General features: G+C 52.1%; 1 protein-coding gene across 5 annotated transcripts in view; it reads right to left on the bottom strand.

Moving 5' to 3' along the window:
* The window catches only part of SGSM1 (small G protein signaling modulator 1), an 82,522-nt gene that overhangs the window by 8,700 nt on the left and 54,861 nt on the right, over nt 1–18,961 (bottom strand). For all 5 annotated transcript variants that reach the window (XM_043529521.1, XM_037878835.2, XM_043529518.1 and 2 more), the window contains 12 exons: nt 16,778–16,916; nt 15,652–15,716; nt 14,876–15,021; nt 13,460–13,588; nt 12,712–12,894; nt 8,659–8,730; nt 6,424–7,011; nt 6,046–6,170; nt 3,767–3,849; nt 3,212–3,321; nt 2,754–2,850; nt 469–636 (listed from right to left, as the gene is read on the bottom strand). In XM_043529521.1, the coding sequence (XP_043385456.1) occupies nt 469–636; nt 2,754–2,850; nt 3,212–3,321; nt 3,767–3,849; nt 6,046–6,170; nt 6,424–7,011; nt 8,659–8,730; nt 12,712–12,894; nt 13,460–13,588; nt 14,876–15,021; nt 15,652–15,716; nt 16,778–16,916 (1,905 nt within the window). The remainder of the gene's footprint in view (nt 1–468; nt 637–2,753; nt 2,851–3,211; nt 3,322–3,766; nt 3,850–6,045; nt 6,171–6,423; nt 7,012–8,658; nt 8,731–12,711; nt 12,895–13,459; nt 13,589–14,875; nt 15,022–15,651; nt 15,717–16,777; nt 16,917–18,961) is intronic.

Raw genomic sequence — 18,961 nt, 5'->3', positions numbered from 1 at the left:
GTCCTGAGGAAGCAGAGAGCCTGTCAAAGGTTTGCATCTCTCTACCTATGCCACGTTTTAGGAGTTCAAGCTATTCAAAGCAGTTGTGGGGCCCTGATCATGGCTGTGTCCAGAAGCACCATATTTAATATTTATGAGAATCATTATTAGCTAAAGAATCGCTGGGGGACTGTTCTCTACAGCGAAGAGTAACCGTATAACAAGTGGAGAAACTGAGGCCCGGAGCAGCGAAGCAACTGACCTCAGGCCACAGAGGAAAAACAGAGTTTGGATTAGAACCGACAAGTTGCTGGCTTGCAGCTGTCTGCTCAGGACATCAGCCTCGCAGTCTCTCATAAGCAATCTTGCCCCATTCTGTGTCAATAAACACTAGTTATTAGTATAGACTAACCTGCCCTAACCACAGAGACTTGCTGACAAAGACGGAGTACCTGCCATAGATCCAGCCCAACAAAACTCAGAACATACCATTGAAGAACTTGATGATATCTGTAAAATCCATGTTATTTTCCAAAATGATGTCCCGGTACATTTCCACCAAGGCCAGGGCTATGAAGAGGACATAGTGTGAAGAGGAGACGCGTGCAGCTGCCCAGATTGTCTCCCAGACGGAGAAAACATCATCATACACCAGCTCTGTAAAAGAGAACAACAATGGCTAAGCCAGGGCGTCATTCAGGATGGGCTCGGGACCTGGAATTGGTCTATGGAGAATGCCTAGCGACAATGGAGGGTCCCTTCTTTGGAAGATTACAGAACTATTTTTAAAAGGGGATTTTGTTACAGACTGATGGTTATTTTATATGGAAAGTTGTTTTTATAGATGGAAGATAATCAGGCTCCTGCCAGGATGTAAGGACCTAAGTGTGGCCTGACTCTTATCTCACATCAGTGTAAACCAGGAGTAACTTCACAAGCCACTGGAGTTATATGGGTGGACGTGACAGAACAGTCAGTTCCAGTGCAAAGGGTGGTCTTGATTTAGTGGAGAAATGCAGAAGAAGCGCTGACATTGGGATTTAGCATCCAGCCAAATTACAAATAAGGTACAATTTTTTTAACATTGCGGGTGATTAACCGCTGTAAAACTCCCAAGGGAAGTGGATGGTTCTCCATCTCTGGATGTCTTCTAATCCAGACTGGTTGCCTTTCTGGAAGATGCTTTTGCTAAACACAAGTTATTGGGCTCAGTACAGAGGGTAACTGGTGAAATTCACTGCCCTGTGTTATCCAGGAGGTCAGACTAGATGATCTAATGGTCCCATCTGGCCTTAAAGCATGTGACTATAAAACATGACACTTCCCCATGCCCAGATATTCGTTACCCACGTCATAGACTCTATGTCTAATACAAATTATTTTCCCAGCATACTAACATTGCTGCTCAAACATTAAAATACCATGAAGTAGAATTTTGTGAATGAATTACTGATAAATAAGGGATGACTCCACCACAGCTATCAACAAGCTTAGTGTTAGCTCTGCTCACAGAGCTCGCTCCCCACCAATCTGGCATTCCAAACCTACAGCCCGCCTACACAGGAACCTTCCCCAGCGCTGGCTTTTGCTGTAGCTTTGTGTAACTACCTATGGAGACTAGGATGAAGCCAGTTTATGGTCTCTTCCACGTGTGGGCAAAGGTCTCCGAGGGGCGAGAGGAGAGGCCATTAGACGAGTATGTCACAAAGCCCCACAGCTGAAACTTGTTTTTAAAAAAGAAGAGTCAGCTGTTGGCCCCTTAGGCTGTAAAAGCTCTGGGACTGGGGATGTTTTGCATGGACTGGTCCTGTAGAGAAAAAAGTCCAATCTGCTAGTGCCCTAATGTCACTGAAATTTGACCCGGCTGTCCCTCAATATGGATGGAGAGGTAGCCAGGCCAAATTTCAGTAAGTGGCGTTGTGACCTAGCGCAAGGGGTCACACCACCACTGAACCTTGTCCTGGTTGCTCCCTCCATCCAGGCCAGCGGTTCCCAAACTGGGGGTCGCAGAACGTTGCAGGGGGTTGGCCAGAAAAGTTTCACTCGTGGCAGCCAGAGGATCCCGGGCGTTGGAGACAGCAGGTGGGACTCGGGTGCAGGGCAGACAGCCCGAGCCCAGGGAGAGCGGGGCCGGGCAGTTTGGGGCTGGCAGCCTGAGCCCTGCCCCCACGAGCGGGGGAGCCGGCAGCCCGAGCCGCAGGGGAGCAGAGCTGGGCAGTTGGGGCTGGCAGCCCGAGCACCGGCGGTCAGTGGGACCTGCAGCCCAAGCTCAGGGGAGCTCAGTTGACCGGGGCCATCAACGGGGTCAGCAGCAGGAGGCCCATGGAGTGCGGAGGAAATTTAAACTTAAATCCCTGGAAATATTCATTTTTAGGAGGGGGTTCACGAGATTTCACAATTTAGTGAAAGGGGTTCGCGGGCTGTTAAAGTTTGGGAACCACTGATCCAGGCAGAGGTGTGACTGGGCCAAACGGTGCTGCGAGCTGGGACCCGGGAGCCTGCATGGTAGAGCGCAGGGCAGCCCACTGAGAGCTCGACTCCTGACAACTCATGCGCTATGTGGGTAAGAGGGAGCGGAAACTCCCTGGATACGGTCTCTGTGGGGTGGGGGGATGAGCGGAGACTGGAACGGGGTCCCTGAATTTGCCCCCTCCCCCACCCCAAGGAATATTTGAATTGATGCCACCGTTTTTAAGGTAGAGGCACCCTGGGACTTTCCTGTTGCACTTGGCTCATCAGAGGCCTTGAGGACACGCCCAGGTCACGCCACGCACCTCGCTTGAAGTCCAGGAGAAACCATCGATAGCAGAAGTAGAAATGGGTGTAGTCCCCATTCTGGTGCATTAGCTCAAATAGCTCAGAGTCCAAGATCTGTCCAAAGGAAGCAAAAGGAGCCCAGAATCCAGTTAGTGTACGAGAAGGCACCAGCTATTCCTCCCAGCCGGCCTTTCTGCCCTGCCCTCAACCCCCTCCACAGCCCTCCACACACTCCCTCAGGCCTTCTCTTCAAGCTCCTCTGTAGCCGTAACACTCCCTCATACTGGGCGTTCCCCCACAAATTCCTCCATAACCCTGCCCCCCCACACCAAGGGTGCCTTCTCCAGAACCCCTTCCCCCCTCCCTCCCCCACACACTTAAAAGTCCTTCTAACACAACGGGCGGATGAGAAAAACCTTCCTTCGGCGGGTCTGAGGTGCCACCACCTTCTTGCCATGAGCCCCAGGCCCAGTACCTGGATCAGCGACCTCATGTTAGCAAAGTGGGTGTCCATGGCTCCCCCGTGTGGGAAATTCTGGTTCATCCTTTTCATAAGTTCGGTGAAACAGCTGAACGCGAGCGCCTCTGCACGGGATAACAGAGAGTGTGTCAGGACTCTCTTCACGCATGCATTCACATGTGTACACACCAATTACACACAGGCACCTTAACATGGGTGTCTGTGTACACATCTGCTCTCACACACGCGAACACACCCACAACTGAAAGTAACCGGCCTCCTTTGCTGAGTCTCCACAGCAGAGAGCCAGGAGGAAACGGGCCATGGAGACAGAGCTCCCCCCCCCAACCCAGAGGGGCCTCTCCAGGCTCTGGTGGAGCCACATGGGGAGGCTGCGTTGAGGAAGCATGGCCAGGACTCGTGCCATCCCTGTTTCGGGGACAGAGCCAGACAGGCCTGGACACACCTGATCTGTGGGGCTGATTGAACCAGCAAGCTCTCCCCACACCTCCCCTCTTAAATACTCCACTAAACGCACTCGCTGGGGCTGCCGGGACCCCACCCACTCACCATCGTCCAGGATGACCAGGAGAGGCGCCAGCAGGTCGCACATTCCCTGCACATAGCCGATCTCAATGTGCTGCCAGATGTAGCTGGGGAGAGAGCGGGGAAGACGGGCTGTGAACTCCCCAGAGGGGCTGGGCCCGGTGTACGGCTCTCATGTGCTCATGCTGGAGGCGGCTCTCAAGGAGGGTAGCCCACCTTCCTGCGGGCAACAGGCTGTAGCCTGCCTGCCCCACTGATTCCATTGGGGGGCAAAGTCTGAAGCCAAAGGGCTCGATTTCCCGGTGCCTTGCGCTGTCATTACTGACTGGGCGGCAACCCACACAGCAGTGCCTGGCACCAGGCGGGGGAATCAGACCCCACGGATCCCCACCGACATCAAAGGCAAGTGAGGCCAAGTAAAACAGAGTGACGATGTGGCCCCTGGAGGGAGGGGATAAGGCACTGCTCTAATTAACCGGTAGGTCCAGCAGTACAATGCCTCTGGAAAGGACCTGCCAGCCCTGCTATCGCTGGTGGCCAGGCCCTGGAACATCCTTCTAGATGGGCCACACTCGGGGCGGCGCCGGGGGAGCCGCTGGGTTCCTGCATGTTCCTGACAGAAACACAGTTGGTTCAGGGTCTGCAGAGCCATCTGCACCCTCCTTTCTCCCCAGCGGGGGTGGAGCAGGGGGCGCTCGGTCGTTCTGGAAGAGCCTGGAGAATACGTCTCATTCCACACTCTACCCTGCACCCCTTCGCTCCACTGCATGGAACAGCCATCCTTCCCTTGGAGACAGACGGGGCAGGGCTCCCTTCACTGGCAATCGGCCGCAGGCGCTGCTCGAGTGACACAGGCTCACCTGCCCCTCCAGCTAAGGATGCAGCCGGGGTAGTGAAAGGAGGGCCACAGAGATCAGCAAGGAGACATGAGAGCTTCCTTCACTTTCCCCTGCTAATCCTACCCTTGGGTTTGCTCCCTCATTCCAGCACAGCCAGCCTGTAACCGACTCGCGCCCCTTCAGGCCGGGCAGGTGAGGGGATAGGTTAACCATGACATTCGTGGTGCACATCCGAAGTCGATATCAGGCTATAACGACTCAGCAGGGACCAGCTCAGTAGCAAGTGAAATCAGAATCAAGCAGTGCCAGGGGCAACGGTGAAAACAGTGAACAGTTTAACACTAGGTTGTAAACAAAGACACATGCCGCTGCCCTCCAGTCTGTTCTCTGGCCCACAAGAAAGCTGATCTGTGCGGACCACCTGCTGCTACTTGCTTCTCCCTCCCTGGATCAAGGGCTCCTGGAGAGCCATCAGCCTGGCAAAGATCACACTCCATATTCGGTAGTAAATCAAAATTCACTACAGAAGGCTGCAAAAACCTATTCATGGCATAAGGAAATCATTACTGAATAACCCTGTCCATCTTTCCAGATGCCTGCTGCATTGTAGGTCTCATCTCAGCGAAGATCTTCCAGGCCTGCCTGTGAGATAAAGTGACAACTCGAATGAAATAACTTCTTTTCCTCATACTGTTGAGATGTGTAATGTTAATGCTTCAGTTTTCACTGCCACTCACACGGTTGGGTCAGCAGAGATGGAGCTGTGTGTGATCTGTGAGAGTATCTGCAATGACCTCTCCATGAGATGACTAATCAACGGAAGTCAGAAATCCACCCAGATATTTCTGTCTCTCCAGGCACTCCTACAGCCTTCACCGCCACACTGTTTGCAACAATATGCACATGTAACGAATGTCTGGTATTTGCACTCCTCATTAGCATTTGAGTTCTGCAGGGAGAATCCTCATTAAAACTCTGCATAACCAGACAAGTGAGTGGGCTGCACCATGTTACCCAAGGGGATGCTGGGCATGGTGAAGCAGTGTCTGCTGGGGCCCTGTGGGACCTTGCTGGCACTGAAGAGTGGAGCCCACCTACTCTGAGCCACATGGGAAGCTGGTCCGGGCTGGATTCATACCACAAGACAGAACTGTATCGCTGCTGGACCTGAGGTGACCAGCAAGAGCTCCAGGCGCTTGCCATTGCTTCCTCAGCTACTGGGGGTGGGGTCTCAGAGGCTAGATTCTTGTAGTCACAATTCCCTGTCTTAATACCCTGATTACGAGCTGCACTAGGAGAATGGAGCCTTCTACGGGGAGAAACAATAAAACAGAAAACAAATGGGTTTGGCGCAACACTGGAGCCGGCACTGTTGGCCTGGGGTTTCCTGTCCCATGCACCCTACTCCTGAATAGGGCCACCTGTGAGAAAGTCAGCTCTTGCCCTCATCCCACAGGCTGATACCTGCACATGACGTTGCGGAGCTTCTCGAGGTTGGCAGGCGTGAAGTACCAGTAATTCCGATCACATCTCTGCACATCCTTCTCAATGCGATGCAGGTTCACGGTGTACATGTCCAGGAGCTCTGGCTACAGAAATACGGACCGAAATAATACGGATGAATTCATCCAAAACCCCCCAAAGGAATGCTGTGAGGTCAAATAAATCCCTGTGTACCGCACTCTACTCAGAGGTTTGGTTGTGAAGGAGTTAGCCATCATGCATGCAATTGCAGAATGAACATGGTGAGTTGCACAGAGCAACAGGTGAAATGTATTTGCAAAGGGACCTGCAGATCACTGGGTCCCAGCTCGAGATGGAAATTCCTAAGCAAATACTCACAGAATAGGTGACCCCAGTTGAGGAGACGGAAGAAACTTCATTGTTAGCCAAGTCAGCCACAGCTAGTGAATCTAGCTGTGGGTACAAGCTCTCCATTTCTGGTTCCTCCGACAGATTGTCCTCACTCCCCACCAAGCTGCGCTTTTCAGCTTCGCTATCAGCCCAGCTCTCATCCACCACGGAAAGGCCCACCACTTCGTTGTCAGGCAAAACCCCCGCTGTGCTCCCGCCAACTGGAATAAAGACTTCTAAGCTTCCATTGATGGGACATTCACCTTCCAGGCTGTCCAGATCCTCCCCCACCAGCTTATCCTCCGATAGTATGTTGGCTGAGCTCTGTGGTTTTGGGGCCTCTGCCCCACCGGATTTCACTTGGTGGCAGGCCCCGGTTTTGCTGGATTCCGTCGCGTTATCGTCAGTGCTGAAGCTATGCTCTGACGTGCTGTAGAAATTCTGGGAAGAGGGATGACCAGATTCAGGGGAACACGTGCCATTGGCAATCATCCCATTTACGATTTTGGCTTGTTTGCCATCTTCGAGTTGGGCATCTGCCTCGGTCTGTTCCACATCCTCAACTGATTCAAACACCTGTGCAAACAATGAGCAGAAAGCCCCCTTAGCCCAGGCAAATGCCATTTGCATTCACCATCAACCTCTAACTCTTTGGCTGGTGACATGATCTTTGGGTTCCATGCCGTGGGGAGAAAAGTGAAGTTCTGCTCTGAAAAGTGACACCATCCTACCCAGTCACTGTGCTTTCTGTATACGTTCAGAGGCAACCAATGAGTAGCTTTCACTGCTTTCAACTCCTGCTAACTCTGCAGCACCAAAGCCATCCGAGAGAGAGCTGGGTCCTAGTTTGGCTTGCACATCATCAATAGAACGTAACCATGTTCTGATTGCCAAGTCAGTTACATCCGTGCAACGCCATAGACAACAGACACTGGGGCAGGACAGATGTAACTGAAGACAGTGTCTTTACGGTGCATGACAACGGAGGAGCTAGAAAGACCCCAGCATTCCTCTCAGGTCCCAGGATGAGCATACAGGGCTGGCAGCTAGAACAAAGCACAGTGAGTGGGTTGACGTAGTCACTCCCAGACAAGCAAGGGGCTCACAATGCCATTTTATATTCACTTTCCATAGCCATCGTGAATTTTTGAGCATATTAACTCCAAGCACAGCCCACAACAAGAGGTTCTGGTGCCTGGAGTTCTGGAAGTGACCTAGACTCATTCACGTCACATTAACAACAGTTTAAGGGCAATGATGTTGCCCAACATTCTGCAGCGCATTTATGTTCGAGTCTAGGGGCCATCACAAGAGGTGGTAAGAAATCTGCTCGAATACTCGGCAGCTTTCTTTGGATGCTCACACAGTTTGTACAGGGTTAAGTCAGGGTCAATGCAGACCAGCTGTGCACAACTCCAGTGCATTTCGACCTCCTCTGGGTTATGAGTAAGATATGGAGCCAAATTCAGGCACCACGTAAGACCTACTCCAGCTCCATTCTGGTTATAACCACTGCCCTGAGGAAGTTTCACTCCACAGAGAAGGGCCCATGCATCTTGAGTCTGGCTCTGTTCTACCTGCAGTATCCATTCAGGATGCTCCAATACATTGTCTAGGATTAGCTGAATTTTATTTCGTATGTCATCAAACTGCAGGTCTCTGCCATGGACCTGGCCGTGTAAGACAACAAAAACATCACCATGTGTTGTCTCTACTGAAGCCTCAGCTTCAAACATCCAGCCCCATTCACAGTTTCTGGTTATTTACAAAAGGCCCCGCCAGTACTCCTTGAAGTGATGGCCTTCTACGCTCTATTTTAATGCAGAAAGGCATTGTGTATTTAGCAGGGTTGTAATTTAGATACAAAAATGGCCATTCATATGTAAAACAACTCATGGCGCCGAAGCGGGAAGCTAATGAGGTCCAGGTTGACACATGCACAAACTTTGCAGAAAGTGGGGCAGATCTTTCATTCAGAGTCCAGGCAGGAGGTCTGGATGTCAAGTCCTATTGATCGACGCTCTGTCTTGATCTCCGCAGCCTTCTCAGGCAGGCTGCAGGAGTGAGCCACTCTGAGCTCAATTAACTATATTTTGGACACCACTAAGATAAGCATGTTCAAAACTGGTGGCTAAAGCTCTGTTTATCAGCCCAAAATGGAGTCACACTGGAGGGTGTGGCAGCTACCAAGCAGGCACCAGCCGGCAAAGCTGGACGGGTTACCTGTGTGCTGGAGCTGGAGTCACTCTGCAGCCGGGCGTGGCTTTGTCTGTCAGAGCTACAGCTTTGGGAAGACTGCAATAGAGAAGAGTGGAACAGTTCAGTGAAAAAAGCAAAGCACAGGCTTATACTGTCCCCACCCAGATCCCCAGAGGGAAGCGAACGCAGCAGCAGCATTGTAACCTGCACATCTGCACACAAGAATCAGGGGGGGAAACTGCGCCTGATAAATCCTCATATTTAAATCAGGGAAACAACAGATTCACAGGAGCATGGGATGTGTCATACTGGGCCAGGTTATTGGTCCAGAGAGTTCAGCATCCTGCCTCTAGGAGGGACTAGTGCTTCTTGTTAGAGGAACTAATCAGGAGAAAGATCTTGGCGTCATCGTGGCTAGTTCTCTGAAGACGTCCATGCAGTGTGCAGCGGCAGTCAAAAAAGCAAACGGGATGTTAGGAATCATTAAAAAAGGGATAGAGAATAAGACGGAGAATATTTTATTGCCCTTATATAATAAATCCATGGTACACCCACATCTTGAATACTGTGGACAGATGTGGTCCCCTCATTTCAAAAAATATATGCTGGCATTAGAAAAGGTTCAGAAAAGGGCAACTAAAATTATTAGGGGTTTGGAACAGGTCCCATATGAGGAGAGATTAAAGAGGCTAGGACTTTTCAGCTTGGAAAAGAGGAGACTAAGGGGGGATATGATAGAGGTCTATAAAATCACGAGTGGTGTGGAGAAAGTGAATAAGGAAAAGTTATTTACTTGTTCCCATAATATAAGAACTAGGGGCCACCAAATGAAATTAATGGGCAGCAGGTTTAAAACAAATAAAAGGAAGTTCTTCTTCACTCAGAGCACAGTCAACCTGTGGAACTCCTTGCCTGAGGAGGTTGTGAAGGCTAGGACTATAACAGGGTTTAAAAGAGAACTGGATAAATTCATGGAGGTTAAGTCCATTAATGGCTATTAGCCAGGATGGGTAAGGAATGGTGTCCCTAGTCTCTGTTTGTCAGAGGGTGGAGATGGATGGCAGGAGAGAGATCACTAGATCATTATCTGTTAGGTTCACTCCCTCTGGGGCACCTGGCATTGGCCACTGTCGGTAGACAGGTCACTGGGCTAGATGGACCTTTGGTCTGACCCAGTCTGGCCACTCTTATGTTCTTATGAGCGCTGGCAATTAAGAAGAAAAAATGACCCGAGATGTCCCAGGTGAATTGTTCAACGCTGAACATTTGAGGATGAGATGAGCTGTTTTCTGTTTTCTTCTGGCCCAAGCTGTGTCCCTGAAGTGCCAGTCTATTAATCCCGATCCTGAGTTAGCAGTGAGCTGATTAACCGCATCCGAGTTTCCATAAGTAACCAAACCACAGGCCATAACCCAACCCTCCCCCAACACGCTCTGGGGGTTTTACAGCATCGTCATTTCAGAGAGACTCCGTCGAGACTAAAAAAATGACCGCAGCATTTTCTGACTCCAGGCTGCTTTTCCGCCATGGAGCTGTAATGAGCCAGGCAATGCTTTGCTGCTTCATCTGTTGAACAGCAGTCCACTGCCATTGACGACCACCACTAAATCTGCGGAGAACGGTTAGCCCAGCTCCTCATCCATCCAGAACTCACGCCGTTCTATTTTTTAGAGTGGAACCAAGGTGCTATTTTCACTACATGTCAAGGTGACATAGGCAAATGGTGTGAAACTGAACGGTATGTAATGCTGCAACGAAGTTTAGAGCAAAAAACCTTCAGAGCCAGAACAAGAGCAGGATTTGCAGCCTGTGCCCACCCCGGTGTTATATTTGTTGGCAGGGTCTCCAGCGGGGAGGGGACAGGTGATCGCTTTCTCCATAATCACGGGGACACTTTGCAACAGCAGATTTCAGATTTAAGGTCGGGAAGGGGTAATCCTCTACACTTACTGGCTCTGTCAGGGCCCCTCCCAGGAACAGAGAGATGGGCCGGGTGTAACTAAGCCGCACAATGGAGGCACCACTGAGATAGGAATGATTCACTGAAATGCAGTAAACGCCAAATTCTCAGCCCACTCGCACCTGGCTCAGTGCAAGAGCTCTGTCACCTTAGCTCCTGCAAACAAAGGTGTCTGTGCACTCCCTGCAGATCCCCTACTCGCCCACCCACAGCATATGGGTACCCAGCTACCTTCATCTCTATCCCACAGACTCACCAACCAATACCCACACACACACTTTCAGAAGGAAGACAGATAAAGCCTCAATAGAGCACAGCTGCAGCCCAGATGGCCTGACCCTTAGTTACGCCTTCCTTGATACGGTTTTTGCTTCCAGTGGATGAGGTCAGGTGACTTGGCTAGTTGCTTGTTCTGTTGCACAGAAAACTCTCCCCTTGGCATGGCAGTGCCCTGGTCTGCAGCTGGCACCTTCCCAGCTCCCATAGTCTTTGTATGGATGCCCTGCTCCAGTTTTTCTTCTCCGAGGACAAAGCTGGACTGAAAGCCCTCACACGCATCTGTGTTCAAGGCTACATTTCCTTTAACAGACATCTGGCGCTTGTTCTCTAGATTTATTTCCTTGCCACATGCCAGTCCCACAACAGCAAGCCCTCTCCAGGTCCACCTCTAAACCCAACGGCTTCCTTCCCACCTGCCTGTTCCTGAGGGACCAGTTCATTGCTCGGATGCAGACCGGAATGAAAGGCACTCAGCAGGCAGCAACGAGACAGAAAAGGAGCAGGGATCCGAAGGAAGATTTTATGTCTTCAAAGACCTGTCTGTCAGCTATTTCCATAGCTTCTGACCCCTGCAGGTCCGTACACCCAGCCCACGGGCCTGACTCTCCTCCCTCTTACACCAGTTCAACACAGATGTCACTCCACTGACTTCACTGAAGTTATTCCTGATTTACACAAATGTGAGTGAGAAGAGAATCTGGTTCTAGGTTACAAAACATCCCTTCCCTTCTCCTCACCCCCAGGAACATTGGTGTAAACAGGGTGCGAATGGGGCCTGTGCTGTGGGGTGGATGTTTGTTTGTGGTCACATACTATTGAATGCTGGGTGTTGTGTTTTCCCAGATTCACGCTGGGCTCCCTTTCCCTTTTAAGAACAGTTCTCTTGTTACACAGACTCCATGCTTGCAAGTGGGAAGTGTTGCCTCAGAGAGGTGCCCAGGGTGGTGTTTAATGTTCCCATGTTACTGGGGGGGGAGGGAGGGGGGCGGGTGTCATGTGGTTAAGAGGAACCCTTAGATACTGAAGCCAGTTCTTGTATCTGCAGACGCCACCGGACAGAAAGGTCACACCTGTGTACACCTGCCTGAGACTGAACACGGACATGGCCCTGGGCGTCTATATCTACGGACTGGTCCGCCCGGGCACACTGCCGTCTACACCGATCAGCCACTGACTCAGAAGGGCACAGGTGCCTCCGCTGCCCTGCACCACTGCCCGCCTCCCCTCTCTCTGACACCGCCCCAGACAAGCCCCTCGAGCTCCGCAAACCTCCACGCTAACGGTGCATTGCCGCAATTGCTCGAGCGGTGGATTCTCCACCTACCAGCACACAAGCCGGCTGAGGCATCCCATTCATCTTCAAACCCACCCTTTAGAGGCCAATTAATCCAGATAGAACCTATTTTAGGACAATATCGTGGTGCTGCAAACAGAGCTGGCTAACCAAACCCAGGGGCTGGCTGGCTGGCGTGACTGCAGTGCAGGCCTCAGTACTTCCAGGGGGCATGGGGATCCCAGAGGCTGAAGCTCCCCTGGGGAAGGAAGAGGCTAGAAGAAGACACAGCCCTATTCCAGGGCCGCAGGCAGCATGGGCCCAGGGAGGCAAATGGGACAGAGACACGGGAGAGCAGCAATCAGAGCGGTGTCTCTGTCTAGCTGGGAAGAGAAACAGTCATTGTGAGCAATGTTTGGGGAGGAGCAGAAATGGGGATAGGCAAAGAGGGAGGGCAGGAGAGAGAATGGCAAATGGGCCAACAGTAAAATACCAGGGAAAAGAAGCCCGCTTCCCCCGCAGGGCGGACGGGGGGCCTCACTCGGCAGGCCCTCAGCCGGCTCACCTCGTTGCTGACAGTCGAATCTCTGTGCATCATCCTCTGAATGTGGGTGTCTAAGCTCGCCCCAGAAGAGCACTTGGCCAGAGCCGCAGCGTGGGATTCCTTCTCCCTTTGCCGAACGATGGCCTCGCAGCCCAGCCACTCCGCCATGATCTGTTCGTAGCCGGCCCGGATCTGATCGTCAACCTGCAGCATTCAGAGAGCGAGAACCCACCGGGACAGTCCGAATGGGGGTGTGGCTGCCCCTCTGTAAAACCCCACCCCCAACATGCTCCCCACACCCGAGGATGCTTCAGACCCAGGCTGAGTGCAAGTCTTCAGAGACCTTTGCGAGGTCTGGTCTGAGCTCCGGTGTGCAGTCAGGCGCCACGTGATGGAGAAACTATGAGCCAGCTTCCTCCCTCCCTGAGAAGCTGCCAAATGGTTGAGCAAAGTGCTCTGGGAAGGGGTTCAGCCTCCAGCCAGACAGCAGCATTTCAATCCCTTGCTCATGCTGGTGTCTAGGCACTCAGACCTTTCCCCAGGCACTGCTGAATTGCAGTCAGTGCACGCCCAGCACCTCTCTGAGCCTGCCGCCTTCTCGGCCCACCGCTTCCCACCCTCAGCACCCCCAACCAGAGTCAGTGGCGCAAAACTTCAGCCACTGCGGGCTGGGCACAAAAACCGGGGCTCTGTCCAGCTGCCTTCATCCCAAAGCTTCCCAAACACCAGGTCTCTGCCCTGGCAGCAGCCAACCCAGTGGGAGACTGACCTCTCTCCTCTCAGCTTCCGTCATCCCGAAGTGATAGTGGCCCAAGAGGAACGGCCAGACGGCTTTCCTGATCTCAGGCTGGATCCCACCGTAGTAGATGAGCCGTAACAACTCCTGCTCCTCGTAACTCTGCAGGGAGAGCTCAGCCAGTTACTGAAAGGCCATAGGCAGGACTGAAACCAATCGGCTGCCATTTGCAAAACAATCCCTGCCCTTTTGCAGCACCTGACAGCACCTCAGGATTGCTTGTGCATAACTTTCCCATAGTGTGCACTCCTTCTGGATGCCTGGCTTGGACACCCAGGGCCTGAAGTTTTTCCAAGGTGCTGAGCACCCCCAAACTCTGAACTATGGTGCTCAGCCTGAAACAAAACAGAGGCACCCGAAGCTAGGGGGCACTTGGGAAAACACTGGCCTTGAAGGGCCTTGGTTAAGCCAGGCAGGGCCCCTGTCCAGCAGCAGCCCTGTTTCAAGGGGAGGAAGATGCGACGCAGACGGGAAAGTGATCTGGCCAAGGTGATTCTCATGCCTTTGCACTGCCAACAATGCAGCTCCATAGCAGCAGCCCCGGGGCAGAGTTTGCACCTGCGGCCACCACATTGTTCAACCCTGCTGTGGTAAGAATATTGATGTCCATCTACACTAGCGATCCCACCATTGCTACCCCTGGCCGAGCTGCCCCACTGGCAGTGGTGTAGACAAGTCACAGCAAGTCAGTGCGAGAGCTGGAGACAGGCCAGGGCCCTTAACGCCAAGGCTCTTGCTCTAACAGGTCTAGCAGGTAGGGTTCCTGGGCTCTGGTACAGAATTGTTATGCAGCCTTGGGCATGTCACTTGACCACTCTGTGCCACTCTTGTAAAATGGTGATAACGGTGCTCCCCTTCGGGGGACTGCGTGCCTGAGTCAATTCATCAACATTTGAAAAGTGTTGCAAGACCCTTGGGCATAAAGGGCCATACAGACGAAGAGCACATCACTAATGATGATTGACCAGTGCACAAGTGGTGCAATAAATAGAAAATAGAACGTAGGGAAATAAAACAGATGTAGAAGTCAAAAAAGAAACAAAGAAAATGTCAAAAGGGCTTAGGTAGGCATCACGTGTTTTAGCCAATCAATAGTGCTGGGGCAAAGCTGCTACGCTTTTGTCATGCACCCCTTGAGTGCTCTTCTGGGGGAACCTGAAGCAACAAACAGCAGACCGGATCTGGATAATCCGGATCCCAGTGGCAGTGGTTCTTGAGCAGTATTACACAAGCAGATACAGCCCTGTACTAAAACACAGAAGAGTCTCTGCCGGAAGAGCTTGCAATGTTGTCATTAACCATTGATAAAATAACCACGGAGAAGCTTTGTGTTGCAATAATTCTTGCCTAGGCCTTGTTCTAGCGTCTAACTAGAATGCTGGCCCCTACCGTGCTATCCTGCAAGTATTTCTGCCATATCTCTGCAGTCAGGCCACAGCTGGCATTACATGGGAGGTCAGGAGACACAATGTTGTGGTTAACCAATGCAGACAGGTGGGTTCGCACAGTGGAGAGATGTCGACAGTATGCCAGCCCTGTCAGGTGGAAGCAAGAATTCATTCAGAACAAGGAGCTTGGGCAGCCCCAGAAAACACAGATGGAAGCACAGAAAAGACCTGGAATGTCAGTGAGTCCATCCACCCTGGGCCACTGGGGAACTGGCCTCCAGCGCAGATTTGCTAAGGCTTTTTCCAGTCTAATTCTACGAGTCACAAACAAGGGGTCTTCCTCCTTTGGGAGACTGTTCCCCAGCCAGCTACATTTCACTGCCAGGAGGGTTTTCCTGATCATGGGCAAATTGCTGGTACTTTCTTTAGCTCACTGGGCCAAAGCCTGTGATGTGGAGCCCCAGTCACGGACCAGGACCCCATTGTGCTAGGTGCAAATACAGAACATCGAGAGTCCCTGCCCCAGAGAACTTACAGTCCACATTTATATACCGACAGATGGGGGAGTACAAGGAAACCATGAGACAAAGTTGATCAGCATGGTGGGCCGTGGTTCTGGCCCACGCACGGCCTAACCCAAATGGTTGACAGCACTACTGATTCCCTGGGCCGACTCTCCTCTCTGTCACAAGCCCATTGAAGCCACGTGGCTGTAATGGAGAAGAGAATCTGACCGGCCCTATCTCCGAGGTTCATATGGAGGAAGAGAGCACTCACAGCCATAGAAAGCCCGGGAGAGGATCTGGTATTTCATGTTGTCACACAGGAGCTTTAGTGGGGTTCTGCCAAGAGAGAAGAAAACCAATCAGTCACAAGAGAGAAATGGCCCCCATCGCTGCCCCTGCCATCATGCAGTGCCCTGGCCCACCCCACAGCGCCAAGTGCTCATGTGCCCCCCTGTACAAACACCTGGAAATGCAGCCTCTCCTCAGTGGTTCTATCACAGAGCAACCTGCCCCACTCTGTGACCCAAGGGAGGGGGAAGGGGTTAACTTTTCCCCCTGGTTTGTTTACCTTGTGATAATTGTTCCATGCTAGCGGTGGGCATCTGCTAAGCAGGGAAGCGAGAGAAGGGAAGAGCCAGGAGGCTTGCTCAGCTGCACCAGATGCAGCAAGTCAGCTAGGGTTTTTCGTAATTAATATGTGAATATTTACAGAGGGGGAAACTGAGGCGGAGAGCATAAAACTGGGATTTGCAAAGGACCTACAGGAGTCAGGCACCCAACTCACTCCCGCAGTCTCCTCAAAAAATCCCAGCCTACGCTACCTGCCCAAGGCTGCAATGGGAATATACAGGAGAGCTGGAATCCCAGGCCTGTGCTCAGATCACGAGGCCATGCCTTTGAGGAGATTACTGGACCATGATTAACCCATTCTGGACAGTCACTCGCACGACAGGATGAGCCCCTTTAGGACACAGTAGTGATTTTGCCGAGGAAGACTTTTCACTTCTACTTGGGCTACAAAACTGCCTTGAGGTCCCTACTGCAAATTAAGGGTTCCCCATTTTTAACATCCACCCACGCCCTGCCTGGGGAACCCAAACTAGCCCTCAAAAGCCTTTTTAATTCCTAAGTGCCAGCCTGAGGATTTAAACGTACAATGAAGGTGTCCCCATTTGAGCAGTAGCCGAGAGGAGGGAACACGTGCCCTGGAGTCTGACTTAGCCCTGACTTAGAAAAGGTTTTCAGCTGAAGAACCAGGGAAACGCCAAGATCTCCCCCATCACTGGCCGTCAGTCACACTGACGCACTCTGGGGATCTCAGCTTGGTTCCGGCGCATGCCTTCCTGCTGTTGGAACAGGCAGACCAGCCACATCAACACGGCCTCCATGGGTTGTACCTTTCGTGGTTGCAGCCGTTGGATGGGCCACCATCGGAGGAGCTGTTCTGGGAGCACGAGGAGCAGGAGGACTTGCGGGTGCTAGGCTGCCACATGGAAGGCAGGCTGCTGCCAGGTGTGTCTATCAGCTCCTGGGGCACTGTGAGAGGGCAGGAAAAGACATCACTGAGCAATTGCGATAGGAGATAGATGGCTCACACACCAGATGAGAGAGACAGGAAAATTCTGATTAGAGAGATCAATAACCCATGGTCTTCCCAAGCAGATTGTATTAAACCACATGGGTCTGCTGCTAGCCAATCACACTGCTGAGTAGTGACGCACTCGCAGGAAAGGAAAGATCCAAGGTAAAAGTGAGAAACGTCACCCAGTTAAAGCGCTGGTGCATTCAGTCACCTTGCCTGGGACGACTGAATGCTGGAAAAGACCCAGGTAGCAAGCAAGTGTCCCTCAGTCTGAGAGGCGGCTCATCACACACAGGATTACACCTAAAAATCAATCCTTCAGGACAAGAGCAATAATGGGTCTCCACTCCAGGCTACGCTGGCAGCGCCTGGCAGAGGGAGAGCAGGATGGAATCCACCCATCCCTGGCACACAGGAATCTCCCCCAACCAAGTCCCAGGGAACAAATGAAAAAGGGAAAGATATTAGAGTCGTGACTGAAGAAGAGACCGTTTAATTCAGATGCTGCAAGAGGTTAACCAGGGCAGCGCAGGCAGGCTGCTCCCAGGATGTCGTCATTTGCTAAATCTCGGGGGGGGCTTTGAATGGTCACTTGCAATGGTTTGGGTTTGAGACTGTGAGCAAATTTAGTCTCCTGCACGTTCCCAAGTACTAGGCCAAGTAGAGGCTAGCACAAGCTTCCTGTTCAGAGAGCCCCACACAGTCTGGACAGCCTCCCGGCAGCTCTGCTACTGCTCTAGCAGGACCATGCCCCGACACTCCTCTGCCAATTCTAGCCGGGGCCTCTTTTGAACTATAAGAGGCGATAATCCAGTTCATTTCCACGTAGGAGATAAGAGAGGGTTGGAAATCAGGCCTCCAGATAGCAGAGGCTTGTGCACGCCCCCTCGGCACTTCCGAGCCCTCCCTGCTTGTCATTCTTGAGCAGCTGCTGGTGTTGGAGGTGGGCACCAGGCGAAGGGATACTAGGCATGCCTCACCAAGGCCTTCTCCCTTCTCATAACTCAGTGCAGGAAAACCCTAACCCAGGCGGGTCTGCTGAGCCCAGCACGTGGGGATCCACAAGCGACAACATGACCTAGGCAGCAAAGCAACGAAAGCAACCCGGGCGACAGCAACATTACGCGGATGCAGTTCGGCCCCTGGTGCAGTGAGGGATCTGGCCAGGAGGCTCAGAGAGTGTTTGGGGATCACCACAATCTTGCTTGTAGCAGGAGTCCTCGGGGTCATCTCCCTCCCAGCGGCGACGGAGATTGCAGGGGAGGCAAGGAAAGGACGAGAATGACTGGTTACAGGAACTAAAGATGCGGAGACAGGGCAAAGGCACAAATGAATGAGGGGAGGAAGAATCCATGCAGGAGTTAGAGCCTATGGGGAAAGTCCTATATCATGTGAGAGAGGAAGATACCCCTGCCAGAGGAGCAGTCAGCCATTCATTCAACAGAGAACTCCGCCCCACTAGGGAACTGTACAGGAGGGTTCAGAACAAAGCTATAGAAAGGGGAGTCTCTGCCGTTTGTTCTACTTTTCGGCTATGTCTACCTTAGCACTTTTGTTGGTCAGGGGTGTGAAAAAAAAACACCCCCCTGACCGACAAAAGTGCCATTGTGGACAGCGCTATGTCGGCGGGAGACGCTCTCCTGCCAACACAGCTCCCGCCGCTCATCGGGGGTGGTTTAATTACGCCAGCGGGAGCGCTCTCTTCCCCCAGCACAGGGCGGCTTCACGGGAGACCGTACAGCTGAGCCGCTGTACGGTCCACAGAGTAGACAGAGCCTTAGAGTTCTTCTGTGCTTGAGTCACACAAGTTACTGGGCAAGATACAGGAGTAGCTGAGTGAAACTCTCTGCCCTCCATTATACAGGAGGTCAAAGGAGATGATCCATTTGACCCATTTCTGTGTCAAGCAACCCAATAGGATCATCAATAGGATCATCCGCACTTGCTCCGGGGAGGAGGGGCTGGGGCAAAGCCAGCTATGCCAGTGTGAATTTTCTCC

This window comes from Chelonia mydas, chromosome 15 (genome assembly GCF_015237465.2).
Source record: "Chelonia mydas isolate rCheMyd1 chromosome 15, rCheMyd1.pri.v2, whole genome shotgun sequence".
Taxonomy (NCBI): Eukaryota; Metazoa; Chordata; order Testudines; family Cheloniidae; genus Chelonia; species Chelonia mydas.
The sequence above is the reverse complement of the archived record's forward strand: the minus strand, read 5'-3'. Positions and strand labels throughout refer to the sequence as shown.